The 25,499-nt window shown below is 38.1% G+C and overlaps 1 protein-coding gene across 1 annotated transcript in view; it reads left to right on the top strand.

Moving 5' to 3' along the window:
- ERP44 (endoplasmic reticulum protein 44) overlaps window positions 1-23,980 on the top strand; it is a 50,486-nt gene extending 26,506 nt beyond the window's left edge. The window contains exons 5-12 of the mRNA XM_064658783.1: window positions 7,319-7,503; window positions 7,964-8,079; window positions 12,411-12,468; window positions 13,814-13,930; window positions 17,394-17,505; window positions 17,966-18,107; window positions 21,084-21,186; window positions 23,387-23,980. Coding sequence (XP_064514853.1) covers window positions 7,319-7,503; window positions 7,964-8,079; window positions 12,411-12,468; window positions 13,814-13,930; window positions 17,394-17,505; window positions 17,966-18,107; window positions 21,084-21,186; window positions 23,387-23,488 — 935 coding nt within the window. The 3' untranslated portion in view covers window positions 23,489-23,980. The remainder of the gene's footprint in view (window positions 1-7,318; window positions 7,504-7,963; window positions 8,080-12,410; window positions 12,469-13,813; window positions 13,931-17,393; window positions 17,506-17,965; window positions 18,108-21,083; window positions 21,187-23,386) is intronic.
- The last annotated feature ends 1,519 nt before the right edge of the window (window positions 23,981-25,499 follow it).

The raw sequence follows: 25,499 nt of genomic DNA, 5'->3' as shown, positions 1-25,499 counted from the left end.
ACAGTTATTGGGTATGTCCTAAAGTTTTAAGTATTTTAACTTTGATTTTAGTGTATGCAGCTTTCTATTAAGAGAGTGAATGTTACTGTATTATCCAGCTTAGGCCTGCTGTAGTATTTTACTGAATGTTGGGGTCAAGATTGTTAGTGATTTGGGGTTTTTTCCCTAAGCTTTATATTTTTGTATGTGTTTATATATTTTAACAATACTAGAAGGCTTATGTCAATATTTTGGGGTTTTGTTATGCCCACAGCTTTCATACCACTAGTAGTTCACTATTAGAGTGATGTTCTAGAGATGGTGGATTATTTGCATTACAAATGATCTGTTTCTCTTTGAGGCCAAGACGCTGTAGGGAATCGAAATAGCTGATTTCAGGCCACTCAAAAACAGCTTTCAGAATGGTCAGCCAGGCATAGATACTTTCCATTTAATGTACTATTATTGAAGCACACTGTGGGGCCCAACAGCTCACACCAGCTTCTGAGGGTAAAGCAAATTAAAGAGAATTATTGATGCACTACCAAATGTTTGATGCTTAATGACAAAACCATCATTCCATCTGCTCTTATAGCCATATAAAGATGTTTTTCTGGAAGGTGCTAGGCCCCATGAGATTGAATACAAATTATAAATATTAACACTATATTAAGCTTCTGTATGTGTTATGTTTTATACCAGTTTATAATATGGTAGAAGATAACTATAACTGAAATGTGTAAGTTAAGACATCAGGCTGTTTTTAACGTGGTGTGGAACAAGGTAATCCGATGAAACAGGTAATTGAAGCAGGTACTTTCAGTTTCCAAGACCTTATCCTTTTATAGCTTAAAACTGTCTAAGTTCCATGACATTGTGTGCTCTTAAAGTCTTTGTTGGTTTAGGTATGTTCAATTTAGTAATTCACTTACCTTAAAAGTTATGCACCTCTCTTCTAACTATAATAAGTAATAAAAGTGATCTTCCATATAAAATTACAGAAGATCTTTCTGCATATATGTTATTAGGAGGATTTTGTTTGGTGGTTTTGGTTTTGGGTTTTTTTGATTGTTTGGTTGTTTTTGTATTTTTTTCCTCGCTTGTGGGGTTTTTTATCCTTTGTGTTAAGCAGTGATGTTGGAAACTCACTCGTTTCTGTTCTTTGTGAGTGAATGTTGCAATATGGAGCTCATGTTTCTGGAGGAGAGTTTATATTTTGGACAGTTTCTCTGAATTCACATTAGGAGCTGTGGTACAGAATTCTTTTAAGTTAAAGTGTGTATGTGTGTATATATATATATATTTATATAGGCTGTTTAATTCTGTTGCAGCATTATTTCCTTTGGTTTCTGAGTTAAATAAAAAATAATAGCTAGTTTGAATAAATCTTTGTGCCTCCAAACAGAAAACAAGTTCTCACTGACCGGGTGTAAAGAGATGCTTTGCTAGACAGACTGTTTAGGGAACTGTTGTTCTTCCATTCAAAATGTGTCCATGAGTGGTATTTTCATCCACTGCTGTGAGCTGCTGATCTCTCTGGGTCTGGCTGTCCCTGCAATGTGTGCTAATGTTAGTCTTCACAGATTAGATTGTATTGGTACTGTGCCATTGGTAAGCAAAATAACTCAGTAGGATAACAAATTTGGAAGTTCATAAATGAACTATAAATGAAACTCTAAACAAGCCAAGGATTTCATTGTGTTCCTGTCACTTTGCTTGGGAAAAAAAAATCAGTCTGAAAAGTTATCTTTGGATAAAATAAAAAGTGGAAGTGATTTGGAGTGGTTGTTGATGGCACTCCTCAGGAGGGCCATTTTTTTAGCTTGTCAGAAAAGGTTATGGGATGCCTACTGATGAGGCCCTGCTAAGAGCAGGCATGGCTGTTGTGAATGCTCCTTTGTAGCAGAAGGTGGTCTAGATCTGCTGTTACCTGAGTTTGATATACAGCATTGATTGTTTTTCTTGTACCTGTTTTGGTCCATCATAACAAGTGATACAGGTCACCAGTATCACAGTCATTGGAGTAGGATGCCTAGTTTAGATGGTTTCCCAAGTTCTTTTCTAATTCTGCTTCCTGTGCTTATTCTCAGGTCTTATGACTTCTGTGCAAGTGTCATGAGAGGAGTAGTTTAACTGGAGATAATTAATGGTGTATTATGGAATGCTTAAAAATAAGGTGAATGTAGTGTATAAGGCCTTTTAAGTGAACTTGAGAGAAAAATGGTTGTGGAATAGTAAGTAAAAAAGTACCTATCAAAGATTTCATTTCTCATCTGTAGTGTGTCCTGGCAGGTACCCTGAGGGACTTCAAAAGATGCTGATTGATTTCAAGTGAGCAACTAGAATACTCATTTGATAGTCCCAGCTTCAAATATACAGCTGAAGGAATTTGTTAGTTTTGAAATGGAAGGTATTGCAGAAGGGTGAGAAAGACTTAAGACGATTTGACACACACAAAAAGAATAGTGTTAGATCCAGTAAATTCAAACTCTCCATATATGCAGCTGTGCAACTCCTATAACCATCATGTATAACCAAAGTCAGGAAATGCAGTAGATTGGGTTTGTGCTAGCTCTTCCTCAAACAACATGAAGTCACCTCCCCACACCTCCACCTCCCCCTTAGAAAAAGAGACACCAAATATTTTCAAAAGTTATTTTTACAGGGTTTGAGTTTTGAAACTTTGATTTTCTTCCAGATAACTTTTTAGGCTGTTGTAGTCCTCTGTTCAACATGTGAATTCTTCAGGTGGTGCCTTACATTATGACGTGGGCATTTAGGATAGTTATCGGTATTGTTCAAATCTTATGGACATGTTTTTTGGGAGCCAGCCCTGTAGACTTAAAATCTAAATATTTGTTTGGTAGTGGTATGAATTATGACCCCGAAAGATTAAAACAGTGTACTGAGTTAATGGTGGGGTGATACCCTGACACTTTGTAAATATTGCCAGTCCTTCAGTGGACTTCTTAGGTGCATTGTGGATGAGTGTGTCTTGGTGTAGTTCTTCAACATATTCTTCAGTGTTGGGTGGCAATGGAATTGAGATATAGATGTAGTCTGATATACTAGCTGAACCTCGGACAGTGTGTTGTGGTGTTAACTTAGAACAATGGAGTCCGAAGCACTGTGGGAAACAAGTCACTGGCTGTGTGCTTGCTTAAAGCTGTAGCTTGGGTGATGTGTGTACATACCATGTGCAAAGCCTGACAGTCCCCAAAAAATGGGGTTTGGCATTCCTTTGAGTAGAGGAACACACAGTGCTCAGACAATGGAGAAACGGCTGAACAGTACAAGAGATGTTAAAGATATGGATCACAAATGATAGCTCAGAAAGCATGTTTTCTTAGAGGGTCTTGCTCAGATATGTGCGAGACTGTCTTAGAAAACATGAGTGAAAATGTCAGGTTTCATGTAAAAGTTTCTTTCAAAAGAACAATAAAAGCTGCTGTCTCTTACCTGTTGTAAGAATCAGCTTTGCTCAGGAGAAGTATCAAAACAGTGCATCTGTGAAGAGAAATGAGCAACTGTAAGACATTGCTGTTGGAGTGTGCTAGAATAAATAGTGGAAAAAAAGCCTGGGTGGTGTACAAATTATTGCGTGTCAGCAGTTACACATGGAAAATGGGGAGGAGAGAATCGTCTGAATACAGTCATTGCTGTGCTTGAAATTTCTGATTTGTAGAAGAAAAAATGATCAAGCATGTCAGTAGCTTCCTGTCATAACTAATGGGAAACCATTCTGGTAGCACAGGCACTAGACTTGTGATTTAATGATTAATTAGGCAAAGTGCAAACACAAGATTTGCTCCTTTTAGGTACCTTAGCACCTGAAGAAAATAAAAAGTCATAAAGTCGTAGCTGGGAGAGGGTTTTTTTTGTTTTTAGGGAGATTGCCCTTATCTGTTTCAAATCTCTCTTGTCATGAAAAAATGGGCAGTGGGAATGTCTGGAAATATTTTTAAATTTAATTTAGGATTTACTATAACTAATGCAATCTGTGAATGAGTTCAAACAATATTCCATGTATTTGCATTGTATATTTCCAATTTTAAAAGGAATATAATTTTGTAGTTGCTCTGCTTATGCTAACTCTACCTGTATCAAATGCCAGAGCTTAATGAAGCATTTAAGGTTTACTCTATTTGACTTTTGAATTAATTCAAACAATTTTTCGTGTACTTGCATTTTATGTTTTGTAAAAAGATGGTTTTCAAATACTTACTTGTGTAGGAGTGTCATTTCTCTGTGTTAGTTCAAATACCAGCATTCATGGAATCTCAGTGTAATTTGTAAAGATCGCACAAGTTCTGACTTATGAAATAATGTTTGAATTCAGTTTTGACAGTGGGCATTTTATTACCATTACGTTTTTTACGCGACTTCAGCCCTTGATGAAGATCCACATCCCTAGGGACTGCAATCTCCATCTTGGAGAATGTTCATGATCCCCTGAATGCCCATTCTGCAACCCTTGCAACCCTCCTATAACTGTGGAAATAACCTGAAGCAAAAGTCCATGTTGTGAAACAGAAAAACATCATTTTTGGTGCTCTCTTGCTGTGCAGATCTGTAACGGTACCGGTCTTTAATCTCAATGTGTTCCTGCGAAACCCTGACATGTAGTGCTTCTTGTGCCTTATCAGGCTCTGATCAAGTTTTGATCGACTGATGTACTGTCAGACCAAAGGTCCTTCTATCAGCAGAGAAGGGCAGCAAATGCCTGGTTTGCAGATGATGTTTGTGTTCCACCAAGCAAATATGGAGTGATTCCTCCCCAGCTATATTTGTCAGCTTCTTGCAGGCGACTCTTAGATACTTTAAATAAAAAGTGGTGGAATCTAAAGGAAGAAAAGATTATTGATCTAATACTCATTAATGCTGAATATATTGGCATCTTCCCATGAGAAATTTGTATTAATTTGAAATAAAAGTACTCTAAATTGAGGACATAAAATATTTAACCCTTAATTTTAACTGTAATTAGTGCATTCAGAAATGCACTTTTGGGGTATTTAGGAAAGAGGTTCAAGGCCTTTCTCTTAGTCAAAATTGATAGGCAGAATTCTGTGTTATTTAGTAGTGATGCAAAGCTTTCTTTAGCTTTTTAGGTGGTGAAGCTTTTAAGTTTACTGTTTTGTGGGATGTTAAAGAACACTTACTCCTTTGCTGTGCACAATTTGTTTTCAGTTCTCAGATTTGTCTAAGTCGTGCAACTGGTACAAAGATTGTTTTCAGTAACTAAAGCTGCAAGTAGGATAAGTAGTTTTCTAGCAGCAATTGCAGCTGCTGATGGTTTCACTGAGAGTTCTCCAGGTAGGAGGGAATTCAGACTTCTGTCTCTGTTCTCTTTAAAAAAAGAGTAAGATTAAGATAGAAAGTAAATCTGCTTGTGATAAATATGTAACTGAGAAGGAGGGTCAGAAAGGATTAGTTTTCACATAATTTAGTACTGTGCCACGTATGCTGATGGTCCCTCATTTGGTTGCTTTCCTGCTGTGGGCTAATCCAAGTCACCTGAAGTGTATCCTGTGACTTCTTAAGGAGTCTGTGAAAAGTAAGAGAACATGCATTCAGCCCACGTTTTCATTGCCTTCCTCTCTGTCTCCACAGAATAAACTGGCCTGTTGAAGTTCACCATCTCTCTCCTTTCTTGAGAGAGAAAGGGAGAAGGGGAAGTGTGGTCGCTGTGGCTGACTTGAATGAGTCACCTCTAAGGATTAAGCAGCTCAGAAAAGTGGACAGACTGCTTATATGTGGGGATTTAGTTGGGTTTAGGAACAGAGGTTTAGGTAAAATGCATCTCAGTCTGTAATAGAGGACATATGGTTTTCACAGGGGCTTTTTTTTGAGATTTTATTTATTTCTAGGTTTATTTCCAAGGGACAACAAAGCAAAAGCAATGGGAAAGTGCTTGTGGAAATCTATCTGGCTTTACAGGCTTTGTCTCTATTGTTTGTTTTCAGTCTTGTTTTCCTGAGAACCCAATGTGTATCTGGTTACCTTGTTTCTTCAGTTCTTCCTTGTAAAAACTTCAAGCTTTTTGCTGAACTTCTGCCACATCTGAAAGAGGGAAGAGCATTCGAAGTTATGAGTACTTACAAAGTTCGATTAAAGCAGTTGCTGGAGACTGGAGATGCACAAAACCAACTTCTGCACTGTAGCAAAGGTTGCTGTAAAAACTCAAGGCTGCTGGATCCTGCTCGATGTGCCATGAACCACTTGCTGGTTATGTGTAGGCTTCCCTGTCAATGCCCAGCTGGGAGCTAGCTGCAGCACCTATTGCAGTTTGCTGTGTCCCAGTGATTTAGCAAAGTGGAAGAGGGACATATGTGGCACTAGTGCTCTGGTGGGGTGTGGTGAAGAACCATGTTGTTGTGGTGGTTGAAGATGAGGGGCACAGGACACACACGTGTGGGAAACTGGGCTTTATTGCTTCTGCTCACCGTTCTTTGCCGCTCTTCTAATTTCCCTGTAAAACGTCTTTCTGTTTTTTATTCTTTTATGTTTATAAGTCTTGTGAATAAATAACTTAAATAACTGACATGTTATACATAGGGGAAAAGAGCTGGTGCTCTTATGCTAGAGGAATGCAAATACACGTTACTTTGTTGTGTGAAGCTATGTGTGGTTCAAGTCTAGAAGAAAGTTGGGCTCCGTGTATAGATTTGAATGAAGATCTGTCTGGAAGGGAATGGTGACACTGGTTGACCAGAGAGGTATTTGCCTTAATTTAGAAACCTGAAATTTTGTGTTTGTTCAAAACTTGAACAGCTCAGAACTGTAACAGCAGTCTTCTGGCCTTTGTAGGCTTCAAGAAATACTTTGCACAGGGTTCACATTCTCTAAAATTTTAGACATGACAGTTTTTTTTTCCAGCACTGCAATTGAGATGAAAATCATAATGAGTTTAAAGAAAAATAGGGGATGATTTATTTTATTAAAAGTTTCTCAAGTAGGTTAATTAACTGAGATGTGGCAAGCTTTTTAAGATTCTGATGTTCTTGGTATGCTCTTAAATTGGTTTTCCTAGTTGTTCGTAGGAAGTGCACTAAATGAGTATTCCTACCCAAGTCGACTCTTTACTTATCCCAGTTTTGGTAATTTTTTCTTTGCAAAGATCAGTACATGTGAGAAGTAATGTGGCTACCATCTGTTCTCTGCCCAGTGGTAGTGCTTGTTTCTTGATTTGGGTTTTCTTTTCAGTGGTGTTCTGTTCTTGTTTAAAGATGTGGAACTACTGGTTCAGAGATGCAGGCATATACATGTATAAGACAGCATGTTCAGTGTATTTCTGTATTTGTAGGGCTTTGGTTTTATTTTCTTAATTTCTTTTTAGCTGATATAGCTCAGAGGTACAGGATAAGCAAATACCCGACTCTGAAACTCTTCCGGAATGGCATGATGATGAAGAGGGAATACAGGGGCCAGAGATCTGTGACAGCAATAGCAGATTACATCAGGCAGCAGAAGAGTAACCCCATTCGGGAGGTCCAGGATTTGGAAGAAATTAGTTCTCTTGATGTAAGTATTCCAATTTTACTCCTTCTATTTATTTTTTTTTTAATGTTGAATTGGTGGAACATAATGTATTTAAAGAACATATTTACTTTTTTTTTTCATTCAGAAATGTTCAGTACGTTATTTTTTTTTTAACTGAGTGGAAAACCGAATCATTTGCAGTATTACTATATTGAAATAATTTTTAACTTTCAGGCACCTTCACTCCACGACCAAATTACTTATTTTGCTTTTAATAATTTGAAAAGAATAATATGTTGCATTTGACAAGATACTTAAAAAATATTTCTCACTGAAAAAATACTTGCGAGGATGCTTCTGAATAATGAAAAGGCAGAAAAGACATAATTTCTGCATTTAATGACTGTCAAATGAATGGCATCTCTGTATTTAATATCCATAGGGAGTAATGATAGTTTTTGATAGTTTGGTGCAAATTATAATTCAACCTTTGTCTTTACAGCGCAGCAGAAGGAATATTGTTGGATACTTTGAGCAAAAGGACTCAGACAATTACAGAACCTTTGAAAGAGTAGCGAATATTTTGCATGATGATTGCGTGTTCCTATCTGCCTTTGGGTAAGTGTGAAAACTTGTTGGTTGCATGACTTCCTTATTGAAATTCTGTTTATGAGTTGTATATAAATTTAATTGAATGGACTTCTTTAATACTTTCAGCGTTTCATAACTGACGAGACTAGACCTTAATAGATAAATACACTGAGAGGATAGAAGGAGAAAACTCTTCCTAACCTTAATGTTTGCTGTGAAATTCAACTCTTATTTTTTCCCTTCCTTTTTCTTTTTTTTTTCCGCTCTTTATCAGTATGGTTTAAGTGTAACTGGGGAGGTTTCAGGGGGTAAAAGACACTTGTGTCTGAAAAATCTGCTTTTTTAGAGAGAGAGAAGAACAAGTACAGAGAGCTTGAAAATGTTTTGAAAAAAAATTCATTAGCTTTGCAGACTGAGTAACTCTTTTTTTTCGCAACCTCTTAGGTTTTTTTTTTTTCTTTGAAATAGGACCATTTTTTGAAGGGGTCTTTTCCCTCTATTTTATAGGGTTTTTTCCCTGTAAAGCATGTAGTTGCTTGCTCATTTCCTCTTGATGCTTCAGTAGTAGGCCTTGTTCCAAAATGCCTAATTTCTGTGCCTGGGACTTAGTTCTATGTCACTGGTCAATGCAACAATTTAGAAAGGCAATTGCATTGGTGAGCTATGGAGTGTAAGCCTAGAAGAAAAACCTACAGAAATTCAACTTTCTCTTTGTTATACAGATTTAGAGTGATATTTTAAAATATTAAGCCATTCACTGGAAGAAGAAGAACAAATTGGGAGTGAGTGATTCCCTTTATAACTAGCATAATGAAATGGAACTATAGATTCTTTCAGCAATGCTTAATATGCCACCACCAATTGCCAATTTGAAGTGATTGGGCATTAATGGGAATGCAGTGTTTTCCAGTTTACCCACAATTGCAGGATCAGGAATTTGCATGGGTTAAGCTAGCTTTTATAATGTTTAAAGTTGCCTCAAGTTTTTTGAACTGGGTGTAGTGGAGAATAGCAGAGAAACTGAGAGGATGTATTGAGGTAGAAGAGGTTTCATCTGCTTGAACAAAATCTGTTGCCAGTCACTGATGCCTCTTCTAATATGTCTCCAGAAATAGTTTGGGGGTGGGGGAGAATATTTGCATTGTGTGGGAGTACACAGGGCTTTCAGTTCCCAGTTAGGTAATGGTATGGCTGTGTAAGCAGGCAAACCTGTGGTCTGTAGGTCTGTCAGTCTTATCCCCAAAGAGTGTCCATTATCTCAAGCATTTTCTGATGAGTGCATGCAGGCTTGCTCTCAGGACAGGCAGTCTGAGTTGTTACTAGAATTTTAAGTTATTTTTTGCCCCCTCATATAACTTTTTGGTCTTTTCAGAAATACCTTTTTAGAAATTATTAGTAAGATAGCAATACTTTGAAGATTCTCTCTCCTGTTGTTTGAGTCTGGTCATCTTTGGTTTGCTGTCTGTCAATTTCATGTAATAAGAAATAGTTTCCCACCACTCAGCGTTATCATTTGGTTGTTGGGCATTGTTCTTGAAGTGGTTACTATGGGGGTTTTATTTTATATTTTTTTGTTCAGATATAAGCAATAGTCAGACATAATGGAATGGATCAGAGTTTGATTATTTTTAACCTACCTATATAACTAGATTGCACAGCAGGCTTGTCATTATTCTTATCTCCAGACTCCCATTCCCTTTCCAGCCTGGAGCTGTTAGTGTTTTAAAGTGCAGCCTTCCCAGCAGCAACCTTGGGAACTAAATGTTTTCACCTGTGAGTGGCTGTGGCTCTTAAGATTCCTAAAAAAGCCTATATGTGAAAAGACTTCTGAGGGAGATACTGGCCACATATCAGTGTTTTCTTTTTGGATTATATATAGCAAAATGCTTCACAGGGAGCTGGCACTGATCGGTCAGACTCTTCTGACTGAGCATCCTGACAGACCCTGGGAGGTGTTTTTGGGTTTGCTATGAACAGAGTTCAACAGCTATGTGGCTTGGGAGGTATATGGTAGGTAATGTGAGCAGTTGTTCAAATTTCTAGTAAGCTCAAATAAAACAATCAATTTGACAGGAAAAAAAATAATTACTTTGCTGATTTCTGTCAAGGCAGAACAGTCCCCTTATGCCAAAATTACTCTGGCTTTAGGTACTTGTAATAGCTTATTTTTAAACTGTATTAATGGTACTTAGTTGTAGATCATCTTGATGCTTAAAAGACTTCTTTAATGAACAGATCCTTACAGTTCTGTACAGATCTGAGGTGGCAATAGAACAAGATTAGTGAAAGAAGAGTTGTCAGCAGAAGGAGATAGGTGAAGAATGTGATGAAAACATTATTAGAGGCAGATTTTAGAACTAGAACTAGAGAGGAATGGATCTGAAACGTTCATGAAAGCGGAAGAGAATGTCCAACCAAAAAAAAAAAAAAAAAAACACAACAAAAAAAACCCCACAACAAAACAAAAATCATCCAAAACATACTTTTATCCTAAAAGGCTGTGATGATCTGTAAGTAGTTTATGGAAGACAGTGATGAATCTAGGAACTGTTTTAATTTTTTGTTAGCAAGTAAATATGGCAGTGGAGGGTGAGGGGATTGTGTGGTTACAAGAGGTTCCCTTTTACATTGCTGCTTCAAGAAGAGACAAAATGCAAACTGAAGTGTTTCCGTTTTAGTAGTTGTTTTAAAGAGGTGTATCTTCAGGCATTTGGGATTTTCACATCATGTCCATACTTTATTTCAGTTTTCTGAAAAACAAAAATCAGTCACAACTGCAGCTACTGAAGTGGAAGAGCAGAAGAGGACATTTTGGCTTCTACCACAGGGTTACCCCAGAGCATGTATTTCATTATAGATTATCATCATCTTATCAAGCAGTGATTGGGCAGGTGGCTTCTACATCTTCACTTTCTTCTTATTCAGTGAAGGCTTATTTGGTATGCGAGTGGTTTTTGTCAGTGATGGTGGTCACTGGGAAGCCTAATTTCACATTATGTGAGGAGTCCTGTCTGGAATATAAAAATACATTTCAAAATACGCATCTGTAAACTGATGCAAATACTGATAGGTGTAACATACTATGCAAGGCATCCTTTCTATGTGATAAGAAAAGGATAATCAGATCAAATGAAGGAAATAAAGTTTAGGTACTTTGAGTTAAGGCTTACGTTGTCTGTCTTTTTCTTGGCACGCTAAATTGTTCAGACCCCTGGAAGATTTAGCTAATCTTGCAGTGAGATAAATTGAGATATTTTGACTTCTCTTTTTTATTTCCCTCTTACATTTCTTAATCAGTCTTCACCAATGTTTATATTGCACCTAGAGGAGAGAGAAGGGGGAACACTTACCTAATGTTTCCCAAAGGCTGACATTCTTTCTTTTTAGCTTGTGTTAAAGGGAAAAGGAGTGGGCACTTTTACTCTTTTGTGGCATATGCATCTAGTCAGTTCTGTCTTGCCAGCCTGATTTACATTGGAACAGCTAGGCATGGGAGAGAAGGAGTGAGGAGGCCTCTTTATATATCTGAAGATTGTTTAAGGGTTTGTTTTTATTGAGAGCTTTCTTTCCTTTTATTTTTCTGTCTCCTCCGTTGGAATCGTAGCTGTCCCAACTTGCTTGAATAAGAGATGGCAATTTTCGGGTACAAGCTAGCAGCTTTCAGGGTGCTCTGCTGTGACTGGGATTAAGGAACCACAAAATATTCTGGAGGCAAGAGAGGAACTTACTGAGGTGACATAGTAAGCTGAATACCAAGGAGGAACTGCATGTCTTCTGGGTACACACATACTATATCATCAGTGGCCAGGAACTGCATGCTGTGTCTGCTCTCTAGATCTGTTTTGAGGGTAACATGGACAGTGTGGGCTTACTTGCCATCCATTTTCCCACTGCTTGTGCTGATGGAACACCTCAAATCCCTTCTTTATCAGGGTAGATAAGATGTAAATTTTTAGTGTAAACAGTGGAACAGGAAGAGTAAATGCAAACAAGAATCCACCTTTCTCTCCTCTCCTTCCTTAAGATTTTTTTTTTAATTCACTTCTTTAATTTCCCTGACAATCTCTTATCCAGAATTGTACTGGCATTCATCACTAGCACTTCAATGCCTTTAGTCCACACTTCTGATCTTAGGGGTACATCTTGCTGACTCTGTTAATGCCCTCTTATCTAGCCAGGTCAAGTTTCTGTGGAGTCACTGTAGAGTTTGCTTTAAAAATGAAGGATTTTAATTTTCAAATTGTGAAGGGGGAAAAAAAAGAAGTAAAGCAAGGATAGCAAATTAAAATATGATTTTTGGTATCTCAGTTATTTGATTTGTGTCTACCAAGACATGCTTACTGGTTGGTTTGTTGTAGGGCTATTTCAAAAGCAGAGAGATTTAGCGGAGACAATATAATCTACAAGCCACCAGGGGTAAGTGTAACTATGTATTTTATTCTGATTATTGTCGTTATATGTGAATATGAACAAGTGAAGAGTGTTTGTATCATTCAGTATGTTACTGCATCTCAAATCTTGGTTTTATTTCGTCACTAAATAGTGTGAGAAATAGGATCATAGAAACTCGTGTTTCTGAGTCAGTGAAAGAGATCTCCATCTCATGTGTTGCCAGTTAATGCACAAAACGTAAATCTGTCACTCGAAATGTCAATGTCCAGAATTAATTTTTTTTTTCTGAGAAAGACAGTCAACGCATTATGTGTATAGATATTGTGTGTTCTGTAGGACTCTTAAAAATGTATGAAGCTGGTGCACTTCCTGTTGTTCAAAGCATGTAACAATTACTACATATTTTTCTGACTGTCACTTGCCTGTCTTGTGTGTGCTTTAGTCCACAAGGGTTAAGAGCTCTTCTCCTAACTAAAAAAAAAAAAAAAAAAAACAAAAAAAATTTACTCTGTGTTAATAAACTCTCATAAATATAGTTTCACTTGAGGAAAAATTAAGTACAGAAGAAAACCTGTAAGAGCTGCTTTTTAGAGACATACTATCTAAAAATCTGCTCCTTTTGCAAATTTACTGCTTACAAAAGAGAAAATAGATGAAAAAAGACCTCAGGAGGAAGGGAGTTTCAAACCTTATTTTTTCCTTTTTTCAACAACAGAATTTATTAGGCTGCCTAATTTATATGGCATTTCTGAATTAAGGTGTGTTTAATCATGGCCACAGCTTGCAAAGTCATGCTTCACTTCATGTTAACCAAAATTGTAATTAAATTAAAGGATGTCAGCACTGAATTATAAGTTAAAACTACTAGCAAATAAAGGAAAACTATTATTTATTCATATCTCTTTGGCAAAGCAAATGTAAAATACCAATTTTAAGTCCTTCTAGGACATTAGGAGAGGGTTTTGGTGAGTCTTTGTAACTATCAGCATGAAACAGCTTGCTCTCTGCATTTAGTTTATATCTAAATGGGGGTTTTACTTCTGGAGATACTATTTCTCAACCTAGCAAAAGTCTAAATAGCCTTTATTTGAAGCATCTCCAGTTGGGAAACAAAGTATCTTTTCAACTCTTTATAACGTATCTTAAAAAGTGGCATTGACTGCATAAATTATCATATCTAATATTCATTTTCCATTTGTACTTTTATCAAGTAGTTAATCGAAATCTTGCATGCACAAGGGTATAATTGGTATAAGATTTGCTTTCAATATTTATATGAATATTGTTATTTTATATTGAGTAGTTAATCTCTGTAGGTAGCAATGTCACTTTTATTGTTTGTCATCTACTGTATTTTTCTTTTCAACAGGAAAATGCTCCAGATATGGTGTATTTAGGCTCGCTAACCAATTTTGATTTGGTTTATGCATGGACACAAGATAAATGTGTACCACTAGTTAGAGAAATTACGTTTGAAAATGGGGAGGTAAGAATTTTTTCTACAATTCTAGTTTTGGGGTTTTTCTCAAAATCAAAATGTCTCTTTCAAGGTCCTTATTCACTTCAAAGAACTTTGTATAGTTTGTTTTAGGCAGAAAATAGCTGTCAGATAATGTTTTTCATTCTTTTGGAGCTTTTTGTTTAGACTTGAAATTCACTGGAGGCAGACTTGTTGTAGTTGCATATGCTACCAAAGTAAGAGGCTGTAATTATAGAATGGCTAAGGCTGGAAAAGACCTCTGAGATCATCGAGTCCAACTGTTAACCCAGCACTGCTGTGTTCACCACTAAACCGTGTCCCCAAGTGTCACATCCATGTGGTTTTTTGTAACACTTCCAGGGATGGTGATTCTACCACTTCCTTGGTCAGCCTGTTCCAATACCTGACCACCCTTTCAGTGAAGAAATTTTTCCCAATATCCAGTCTAAACCTTCCCTGGTACAACTTGAGGCCATTTCCTTGCGTCCTATTGCTTGTTACCTGGGAAAAGAGACCAAAACCTACCTTGTTACAACCTCCTTTCAGGGACCTGTAGAGAGCAGTAAGTTTCTCCCTGAACCTCCTCTTCTCCAGGCTAAACCCTCAGCTCCCTCAGCTGCTCCTCATCAGACTTGTGCTTCAGACCCTCCACCAGCTCCATTGCCCTTCTCTGGACACATTCCAGCACCTCAATGTCTTTCTTGCCAGGAGGGGCCCAAAACTAAACACAGGATTTGAGGTGTGGCCTCACTAGTGCTGAGTAGAAGGGGGTAATCACTGCCCTGGTCCTGGTGATCCCCCAGGTCCTCTCCCACCAGGCAGCTTTCCAGCCACTCTTCCCCTAGCCTGATGGCATTGCATGAGGTTGTTGTGACTGAAGTGCAGGACCAGCTTTGATGCATGTAGGTCCAATAAGAAGTGTCTGGTGATTTTGCGGAATGTGGACACTTGAAGGCTAAGAATGTGTGTGTCTGTAAGTATGTGTGGATGTGTAACACCTTGGGTAGGTTGTGTTATTCATCTAAAGTAAGTATATATTATTATGTGGATGTCATGACTAAATAATACATTTAAGATCCAGACCTTGTAAAAAATGCTTCTAGTCAGGGTAGAAAACGCCCATGTCAGGATGTCAACAATTTGAAAGAATAAAACACTTGTGAACTATCCTTTAGTTATAACTGTCTTTTAAAGTTTAATGTTAATGGTAGTGGTAGAAAAATATTACTGTATTAATCACTTCCAAAGCATTATCTAATAAACAAGCACATGAAATTGTGGCTGACCGTGGAATTGCAATTTTCTGGGAATGGTAATAAAAACTGTGATTTTTATTGTTTTTTCTTTCAGTCTGCATTTAAGCACTGGTACAGTCTTAATCTTTTTTAGCTGCATGTGCTGTTTCACTTGCTTTTCTTTATTTGGCTGTAATTCATCAGGTGGAACCTGGCAATTTGCTTTTAAACATCTCATTTCTTCTCATTACCATTATTGTCTTTCGATGCTTTTTTGTTTTCTTTTGTAACTTAGTCTTCTTTAGTCTTTTTCCAACTCTGTATTATGATTTTTCTTGTAAAATAAACAACAGGATAAAACGTCTTTAGAAAATTATTGAGTTTGTAGTATCTCAAAAGGAGTATTTTGACACAGCCACAGCATCTGCTAGAAACTCTGCTGAGGTTTGTAACAAATTGCAGTATGTTGTCCACACTGGATGAGAAACCAAAGAATCAGTCATATGATTCATTCTCAGTTTGCACACTTAATTCTTTTGATCCTGACTCTGCAGTGCATCTAACACTGCTGTTCTGGGCTCATGGAATGCTTCAGGTTTCATGGCGGAGGGAGGGACAGGGTAGTTTTATTACTTAAACCATTTTGGTTGGCTTTCTTCTAGTCAATCCTGCCAACTTTTATTGGAAAGTTCTGATACTTAACAAATCTTAATTCTTCATTTGCAACTCAATATGTAAAAGAATGCCACATGTTAACATCTCTAGAAGCGTGTGGTAGATTTTCAGAGTACTTTTCCCATGGTGAAAGAGGATTCTGAGCCTTAGAAGCCAAAGGTTCATCACTGTCAGCTTTGTACCACAGTATGTTGTGGTTTTTCTGTTTGTTCTCTTAGCTCTTGATTCCTACTTACTTAGGTAGATAGAAACAATTCCAATGTGACATTTTGCCTAGCAACATTTGTTTAAAAAATTCAGTGCTGCCAGTAGCCAAACAAATTTAAACATGCCAAAATTGAGATATTTCTGCTTGCTTAGATTGTACAGTTACTTAAATGGGCTCTTACTTATTGTGCATACTGCACAGCAGTACAGGGTAAAAATATGAAATACTGTGACTGCTAAGCTGTTTTTATGGTACTAGAATGCCATATAAGTAAGATAAAGACAAAAAATTCTTCCACAGACTTTGAATTAATTTTTAAAATCAAAATTGGTCTCTGTAAACTGCTGGTAAATTTTTCTATTTGATGGCAGAATGAACCAGTGCTGTCTTTTTCAAAAAGCACAATTTTTATGCTGGTACAGGCTTGAATCAAAGCATTAGCAGCACTTGCTTGTTACACCAGTTGTGCAAATGAAAGACAACTCTAGGCATTTCTTAGATGATAAATGATGCTTTTTTTCAATCACCCTGTAGTGAGTTGACCTGATGTTCGTAAGTGCCTAAAAATCACTTTTGAAGCAAGCAAATGCATATTGTTTGTGTTTGGGATTTAAGTAAAAGAAAAATCCAGAATAAATTATTCAAAGAATTCCTGTATTTATGTGTCCCTCGGCACAGAAATTTTTTTTAAGGCACTTGGACTGCAAGGACGCATTCCTATGAGGAATTAAAGTTTGCCTGTCCAACAGAGATTTGCATTTTTAATCAATTTTAGTAATATATTAGCCTGTGAATTTAGCAATAGCGTTACACAGATGACCAGTCGGGACACACTTACTGAAGAAGAGCAGTACTTGATAACTGATATGGCTGTGTCATTAGTTTCTGATTTTTTCTTTACTGGGGGGAGGAGATAGGGTTATTCATTGTGTTATGCTAAGAAAGCACCACCTTCCTATGTGAACAAGCTAGGACTGGGTCTAGAATACACCCTCAGCCTTTCATAGCATTTGATGCTCAGGCCTTACTGTTGTTTCTATGAAGATGTTGTGTTTTCTCAGGATTGGGTTATTTCTTTCGTGCAAGTATTCCAGTGCAAGTGTATCCCTTCCTGAAATGCTGACAATGAAATACTGTCATCCTTTATCTGCTGTATATGATAAGAGGAAGGAAACATTGGTTAACTGTATCACTCAGGTATCTTAGAGGAAGGATTAGCAGTTAGTCTTTAGTCTTTTTCTTTCATCTGTTTTTTAAAGTAGAGATCTCACTGAATTTGAAAGTTCCTGGAATCACTTAAGTGCCCTTAAGGAAAGGAAGAAATGTGATTTGTCCTTTGTTTTCTCTGCAGGAACTGACAGAAGAAGGCCTTCCTTTTCTCATACTTTTCCATATGAAAGATGACTTGGAGAGTTTAGAGAAATTCCAACAGGAGGTTGCACGACAGTTAATAGGTGAAAAAGGTTTGTAGTAACTCCTACTACTTCTTGGTTTTACTGATATAATTTTTTTCCAGGCAACTCAGTAGAGCAGAAGCAAAGGCCAAACAGAGTCCGAGCTTTAAAACTCTTGAGACCAAAGGGCTTTATGCACTTCTGAGAGTGAGGACTCATTCCTTTGGAAATTATTAAAATAGATACACAATTTATTAGTAAATAACTGCTTTAGAAATCCTTCTTGTTTAAATGACTTAATGCATTTTGACAGGCCATTAAACAAAGCTTCAGTTGGTAATATGGAAAAAACCCCACTTTAAGAAAATCTGTTATTTTAGTTGAGTTAGTTAAAAATTTAGATCTATTTTCAAGTTTTGCATGTGGTATCTAATATTTCCACCTTTATAATAGTTATGAAAGTGGTTAGGGTTTCAAGATAATACTAAAAAAGTTTTAATATGGATTTTTGTCTGCTCACGATTTTAAGGTACAATAAACTTCCTCCATGCTGACTGTGACAAATTCAGGCACCCACTCCTGCACATTCAGAAGACTCCAGCAGACTGTCCTGTCATTGCCATTGATAGCTTTAGGCACATGTATGTCTTTCCAGACTTCAGTGACTTGTCGTAAGTATTTTTCTTTATGCATTTTAATTTGAGAAGGACAAAGGAAAAGGTGTGTGCTCATACTTTAATCAGTACTATGGTAGGAAGATGAGTAAATCTGTGTGATTCAGTGTCAAATCCTAAAAGCAATATGAGTTGGTGTGAATTCATTGTTGAAATGGAGTTGTATTACTTTATGCAAGAAAAGAATCTCAAGTTTTTAGATGCCACTCTTTCATTTTGAAGTTTTGCTGTTTTCTGTAGTAGTTAGGCACTTGCAGCCTAGCATGGTATTTTTAGTAGTGAGCTGGATATATCACTTAACTCTAATAGATTTAAAATACTGCATGGAACGTGTAAGTGCTGTTATTCAGGGATTACTGTAAAATGCACCATGTAAGAATTCCCAGCCTACTGCTTTGACTTTTCCTGCTGTGCAATTCTAGCCTTCCTGCATTAGTCTGAATCTGGAAAGCTGGCAGAGAAATCCCTATTGTGTGGATTTTAGAAATCTTCCAACTGCAACTTGGAAAATGGACCATCACTGTCATGTTTATCTGGATGAAATATGTGAGAGCAAAGTATCAGAATGCTCAAGTGTGATATGCCACTGTGATAATCCTCATTACATCAGCCTGTCTCTTTATTTTGCACTGCTTTGGAAGCAGATGTTCTGTCTCTCATGGCTCAGTTGAGAAATGAAGATGTTTAAACGTTCTCTTTAGGGGCTTTCAGCCTTATTCAAGTGCTCTATCTTTGTCTTCTGGTTGGGTGTTAAAACTCCAGTTTCTGTCCTCAAAGGAAGTACCTGCACATGCACTGCCTCTTGAGTCCTGGTTGGATGCCTAGGCTGGGTATTTTGTTTTTGTCAAAGCCAAGGATTCAAAGCTCAGATTTAGCATGCAATGTGAATGTAATCCCATGTCTGATTCTGCCATTCCAGGAGGCATTTTTCTACCTGAAATGTTGACATTTGGAAGGAGGGTTTGAACTTAGCTGCTTTCTGTAATTCTCCACAGGCTTATTAAATGTGGTCTCAGATTGATATATCTTAAATAGTGCTTTTCAAATTTCTGAAGCCATGTGTGTTGAAATTCTGATAGTGACTATTGGTCTCCTTGTGTTCCTATTTGTGTGGAATATTGTGCTCACCGCAAATGCCAGCAAAAAATAGCAGGATATTTACATTTTAAAAATGCTATTTTTATTGCCACTTTTTAAACAGCCCTAAAATAAATTAATATCTCTTATGTGGGCAATAGAGATGTTTAGTTTAGACTTTCATTTTATGTTTCTTATGCGTTCTGTTTCTGTGAAACTGTCAGAATAATAAGAGCTACTTGCTTGATGTGTACCAGTTGTAACATACAAATGAAGCTGGAAGAGATGTCAGGATTGTAGACAGTTGCCTAACGATAAATATTATTCAACCTTACTCTAGGAGTTTGGGCTGATACATAGAAATATTTAACAAACAATCTGAAAACAAGGAGAGCTTGGAGCACCTGGGGTGATATCCTCTTGTGTATGTGGTTTGAATTTTTGTTTTGGTTGGTTTGCTGGTTTTTTGTCGGTTTTGTGTGGGCTTTTTGGTTTTTAATAATAAGTAGAATCTTAATTCTGAGACTTTCATCTACCTGTAGGGATATCTGTCAGTTTAGTACATTTCCTGGACTCTTTTACAAACTGGCCCCAGGCTGTCTTTTGTAATCTCAGTGTCACCACCAGCCAGTAGTGTTTGCATATGACACTTTCAGACCTGGCCCACCAAAAGATTTCCTCTCTCTTTATAGGAAGTTCATATTTTTTTGGAGAATGGGCATTTCATAGGCAAATGAGACCATCACTCAATATTTTACCATCAGCTTTGGCCACCCATCCCTATTCATCCTGCTGTTCCAGATTGGAAATGATAGCAGGGAGTGTTCAACTGTAGCTTCTGAGCAAGAACAGGCTAAGCCACACACGGCTGTAGGTACCAAGTGCCCTTGTTGCATTAGGAAAGGAGAATGTCTCCAGCAATCTGCCTGATCTAGAAGAGGGCAGGAGCCCAAGGTAAAGCAGGGAGCAGTAATTCTGCTGTCCCTATCACCAGGCTAGAATGAACCTCTTTCTCTCCATCAGTACTAATTCCTGATCTTACCTGGGAAGGGAAGAGATCCCTTAAAGTACCACTGTAATACTGATCAGTTACAGCCATTGCTTTAGTGATACTCTCTGACTCTATATTATGCTGCATTTTATGCACGGAGTTTTCTGACTATCTGAAATATTGCTGATAGCTTGTCTGACCACACTCTGTTCCTCTTTCCTAAATGTAATAGTTGGTTTGATGAAAGACTCCCTACAAAACCTGTCTCTATTCAGACACTACCTTTTGATTGCATGCGTAGTGCTCATTATAGTCTTTTATCTCATCTTCAATACTTACTAGATCAACTCTTCACTTTGAGATTTTTAGTCTATCTGACATTTCACAAATAAAATTGGATGCTGTAGTTTAGCACGTTTGCTGTGGGTGACTGTAGGATGATCTCAGTTTAGATTTACATTGATATCCTCTTAGTGCATATCTCTGGTGTATATGCAGTTGCTGAGGTAATAGAGAGCCTTTCAAAGATGTTTTGTCAATACTGGTACCCAACTGTCATTTGTATCTGTAAACTGTGCATTTGGAACCTGCTGTTCCCTCTTACATTACAGTTAGTGGGGAGCTGAAGGGAATATACAATGAAGTTATCGGCTGGTACAACTCTGTGGGAGTTATTGAAAAGATTAAATACTTGCTGTGTTCTCAAGAGACAGTCGAAAGAAAGAGAAGCTGGTAGGGTACCTTAGCAAACCATTTGGCTTCGTGTCCTCTAATAATCACCTAAAAGTGGGCATAGTGTGCTAGATAAAGAGAAGTTGGCTACTCTAAACAGTGCATTTTAAATCTTTTGTGTTTGGACTTAACTTGTAATAAACATGTGGTGGTTTCTGTTTAATTTTTTCCAGAATTCCAGGTAAACTGAAGCAATTTGTACTAGACTTGCATTCTGGAAAACTTCATAGAGAGTTTCATCATGGCCCGGATCCAACTGATGTAGCACCTGGTCAGGTAAGGTTACAACAAATACATTTAATTTGGCCATAGTAAGGACCTTTTTTTACTCCTCGTCAGAGCTGTACTTTCTAATATGTTTATACTTTTAGCCTTTGTCTCCTGAAAGAGAAATCTGTTTACAGAAGTGTAACATTGCCAATTCTGCTTGGCACTTTAACTTCCTTTGGGTAAAGGCAAGGAGAGCATTAGGGGTCGTATGGTACCTGTTTGCCTTGAATAAGGGAAAATTATAAGAAAATATATTTTCTCCACTGAAACAGATCTTGGGGGAGATGACTCTTCTGACCTCATAGAGCTGCTTTTATGTGACTTACGTGATTCTCATGTGACTTCAATGCAAAAGTTGATACTACATCATAGCTGCGTTATTTCCCACACAACTCACTATTACAGGGTGCTTCTGAGGGGACAGAGCAATTAGTTGAATTTTTATGTTTTATGTAGAAAGTTGCCAATCCAAGCAGGAGGCAGATTCTTAGAGCATCAAGAAAAGATGGATAAGCAGTAATAGCCCTTATTGCTTTTATTAATGCAGTTAACAAATGGCATCAGTAGTACTCACAGGCTGCACTTGTCAGTTTGGATTCCTCATGGTTCTGTTCCAAGGTTGTCATGTTGTGTAATTACATGCCTGGAAGTCACTCCTGGGATCTCTTCAGGAACACAACTACTAGATCCTTCTCCAGACAAAACTCGGGAGCACCTCAGTCTCAGGAAAGAAAAGACATTACCAGCCCTGATTCCCTCCGCTTAGCCCAGTCTTTTGTGTCTTAATCAGCCTTGTATCTTCTTGATACACCACTCAGCTCACATGCTTGGTGTCATGCTGAAAAGTACAAATGTAATGGCCTGTCAGGGAACATTTTCATTACCTTGGGCACTGTCTAAAGAAATAACCATTTAAAACACTTCTTTCAAGTTATACGTTGCATTGTCTGGGCTCGAGGAACCACTTTGGTCCCAGAGGAGACCTGGAGCCCTTGTGTTGGGGTGCCTTAGGCCACCTGAGAACCCATGGTGAGGAACTATTTATAGCTACGGTCATTTTGCTGTTTATCTCTGGGATGTGGTGAGGGTGGCACTGCACTGAGCCTTCTGAGTGCAGACTCCTGTTGCCCTGCTTAAAGCTACAAGATTAAAAGCAGGAAAGCCCTAGAGGGCTTGCCTTGGCCAGGAAAATGACTGCTTCTGAATGTCGTCATGACTGGCCAAGAAAACACGTGGGCTGAACTGTCTCAGCAGTAATTCATTTAACCAGTAGATCCCTGTGTTTCTTCAGAATTCAGTGAGCAACCAGAATTCAAGTCAACAGGAGGAGGTGCAGAAATAAGGGCTGGAGACTGAGACAGAGGCCAGGCAGTCTTGTCAGCTTGGAGGGGGACAGCAGTGCATGAGGAAGAGATGCTCTGAGGCACCTGCAGTGAGGAGGAGGCTTGGCCAGGGAGAGAGGAATCTGCTAAGTCCCTGGATCCTGCTGCCTGCGTATCTGGGCACAGGCATGGAGCCTAGAGCTGCAGGCTTGCTCTTGTCTCCATTCTGCCTTGAGAAATGCACACAAAACCTGGGATATTTATGTCCTTATCTTCGTATGGCATCCTGCCATCTTGTGGATGTGCGCGTGATGGAAATCTGGCCTTAACTAAACTGGAGGCTGCCGGCTTAGGTCACCTATGTCCCTTGAATTGCATGGAAGGGTTTGTGTTGGGGTTTTTTTGGTTTGGTCTTGGTGTGGGATTTTTTTTTTTAGTTTCCATAAAAAACTAAATATTTTGTCAGCGATGGCTCTTTTGCTCTGGTGTATTTCATAAAACACACGCACAAATTAGAATACCCTCAGAGCAAGTGGTAGACAGACTCAAGCAAATATACAGTGGGGTACATTTTAAGTACTTCTAAGTGACTTGTACAGAAGCTTGTGTGATGGCCATTACCTTTGCAATGTGCCAACAAAAGGAATATCCTTAACTGAAAGTGCTTAATTAATATGTGTGTGCATGTTTGCTCCTCCTACTTGGGGCTTATAATGTGCCTTCCAAAAAAAAAAAAAAAAAAAGAAAAAAACCACAAAATTTAATTTGTGGGAATGCTGAACATTCATGCACTCCCATAATTAATGCTAGAAATTCATTTTATGGAGTGGATGGTTATCAAAATTAGTCTAACAAACAATTTTACTGTTTGTTCTGTTTTTCAGCCAATTCAGGATTTAGCAAGCAGCCCACCAGAAAGCTCATTCCAGAAACTGGCACCCAGTGAACATAGGTACACCTTATTGAGGGAAAAAGATGAACTTTAAAAACTTGAAATAATCTTGCAAGCCTTTCAGACAGCAGCGTTGACTTCTGTGTGGTGGAAATAGTAAACCTATATTTTCATAATTCTATGTGTATTTTTATTTTGAATAAACTGAAAAATAATTTTTTCTCCCCAGGCTTGTAAATACATTTGTTTGGTGGGTCATTCTGTACAGCATCTTTCAAACAGTACATTCTTAATGCTATCGTAAAATATCAGAGACCCATCCAGACTCTTGATCTAACTCTGTTCTGTAAAACTTTTATAATCCAAATGAAGGTATCCTTGCCAGAGACATGCTGTTAACTTGCACTATCCCATTAAATAGGACTTCTGGGTTGTTTTCTGTGTAACCTTGGTAGTATGTGCTTTTTCTTCTTCTTCATGTGAACAGCTATCCTGGTAATCTATTTCTTTGTCACATTTTTCTCCAACTTAAGAGGGTCTTCTATTCTGGATACTTGGGAGGGGAATAAATTAAAGTTTTACAGAATCTTGTGTGGTGATTTACTGGCTGTAAATGTCCAAGCAATTAAACAAAACTGAATTTTAAAATACCAAGTGAGGAAAGGAAAGGTTTCAATGATAATGGCTGTACTTTGAATGAAGGGGCTGTATTGACGTACTCTGATTTCTTGGAATTAAGATTGCTGTGTTACCCACATGGTTGTGCTAAAAGAACATGAATGTTGGAAACCCTTCATAGTAAGAGAGGACTGGGGCTGGCCTGGCATCTGAGTTTTGTCAGTCCCAAATTAATATCTGTATGTATGTTAGGATTAGTCTCTGGGGGTTTTTGTTTGTCTGTTTTTCCCCCAGATCCCTGCCTTCCTGGCAGATGCTTACTGTTCAAAGAACCACTGCAAATTTTCTGTTACTTTATTTGTCTGGCTTGTGCCTTACTTATTGCATAATCTTTGAATTCTGCTCTGAAGAAGGAATGACTGCTTTTCTGTTACAAATTACACCAGCATAAGGGCTTTTCTCGATGAATCTTCAAGCTGCTGGGTGAGATGAACTCATAGAATCTGTAAGATGGAACAGCATCTGTTAATTTGTGGGGCATTGTTGGAGATAAATTTGTATAGTACACTTACTACAAAGAATCGAGGACCTGACTTGGGCCCCCAAGGTTTAGTGTCCTTAGAAGTGAGCTTGTTCTCTGGACAGGGGGAACACTGGTTTCAGGTTTACTTAGGAGAGTGCCCCAACTTGTGTAGTAACTGTTCAGGATTCCTTCTGCCTCTCAGCTACAGATGCCACCTGGTCAGTTGCTGACAGAAGACTTTCATGGTCTGGTGAAACTGTGGCAAAAGTTGATCCCAGGACAGCCTCCTGAATCAAGCCCCTACAGCACCAGGAACAGGAGCTTTCTAGGGAGTGATTCTGAGGACAGAATCACTAGTAGGACACCTACTAGTGTAGGACACTATCACTAGTGTAGGACAATCACTAGTGTAGGACACCTACACTAAGCTACAGCAAACTGAGCACCTGCAGATTTAAGAGCTGAGAAAAGTATTGCAAGGTTTTGGTTACAGGTATACTTTTTTGTTGTTTTTGCAAATCTGCATTTTTGGCCTTCTCCTTTTCTCCATCTCATGCCAAATCAAGCATTTTTGGCAGCTGAGTCATACTGCCTTCCAGTTGGAATCTAAAGATGTGAGCTAGTTGTGGTTTTAAGGCTGCCACTTGTTTTTTACAGGTCGTGCTACACAATTCTGGCACCTGAAATTTTAGTCAATTCCTGCATGTGCCTGCAAGTACTCATCTTACTCCTCTGAGGTTCCTATTTTTCCTTGGGCTTCTTATTTATAGATGCTGTTTGGTGGAAGATGTCAAAACTTCTCTTTCTGGAGGAAAATGCTTCCTCATAATCCACCTAGCAGTCCAGGGGCAGGTACTTTTTAGCTAGAAAGAGATGAACCCCCTCTGCCAACCCCTCTTCCTTAATCCAAGTTTGCTTTTCAGACTAAAGACTTGTTCCCAGAGCTTTAGCATTCCAGCACTAG

The sequence above is a fragment of the Pseudopipra pipra genome, chromosome 1 (assembly GCF_036250125.1).
Source record: "Pseudopipra pipra isolate bDixPip1 chromosome 1, bDixPip1.hap1, whole genome shotgun sequence".
NCBI classification, from domain to species: domain Eukaryota; kingdom Metazoa; phylum Chordata; class Aves; order Passeriformes; family Pipridae; genus Pseudopipra; species Pseudopipra pipra.
The sequence above is the reverse complement of the archived record's forward strand: the minus strand, read 5'-3'. Positions and strand labels throughout refer to the sequence as shown.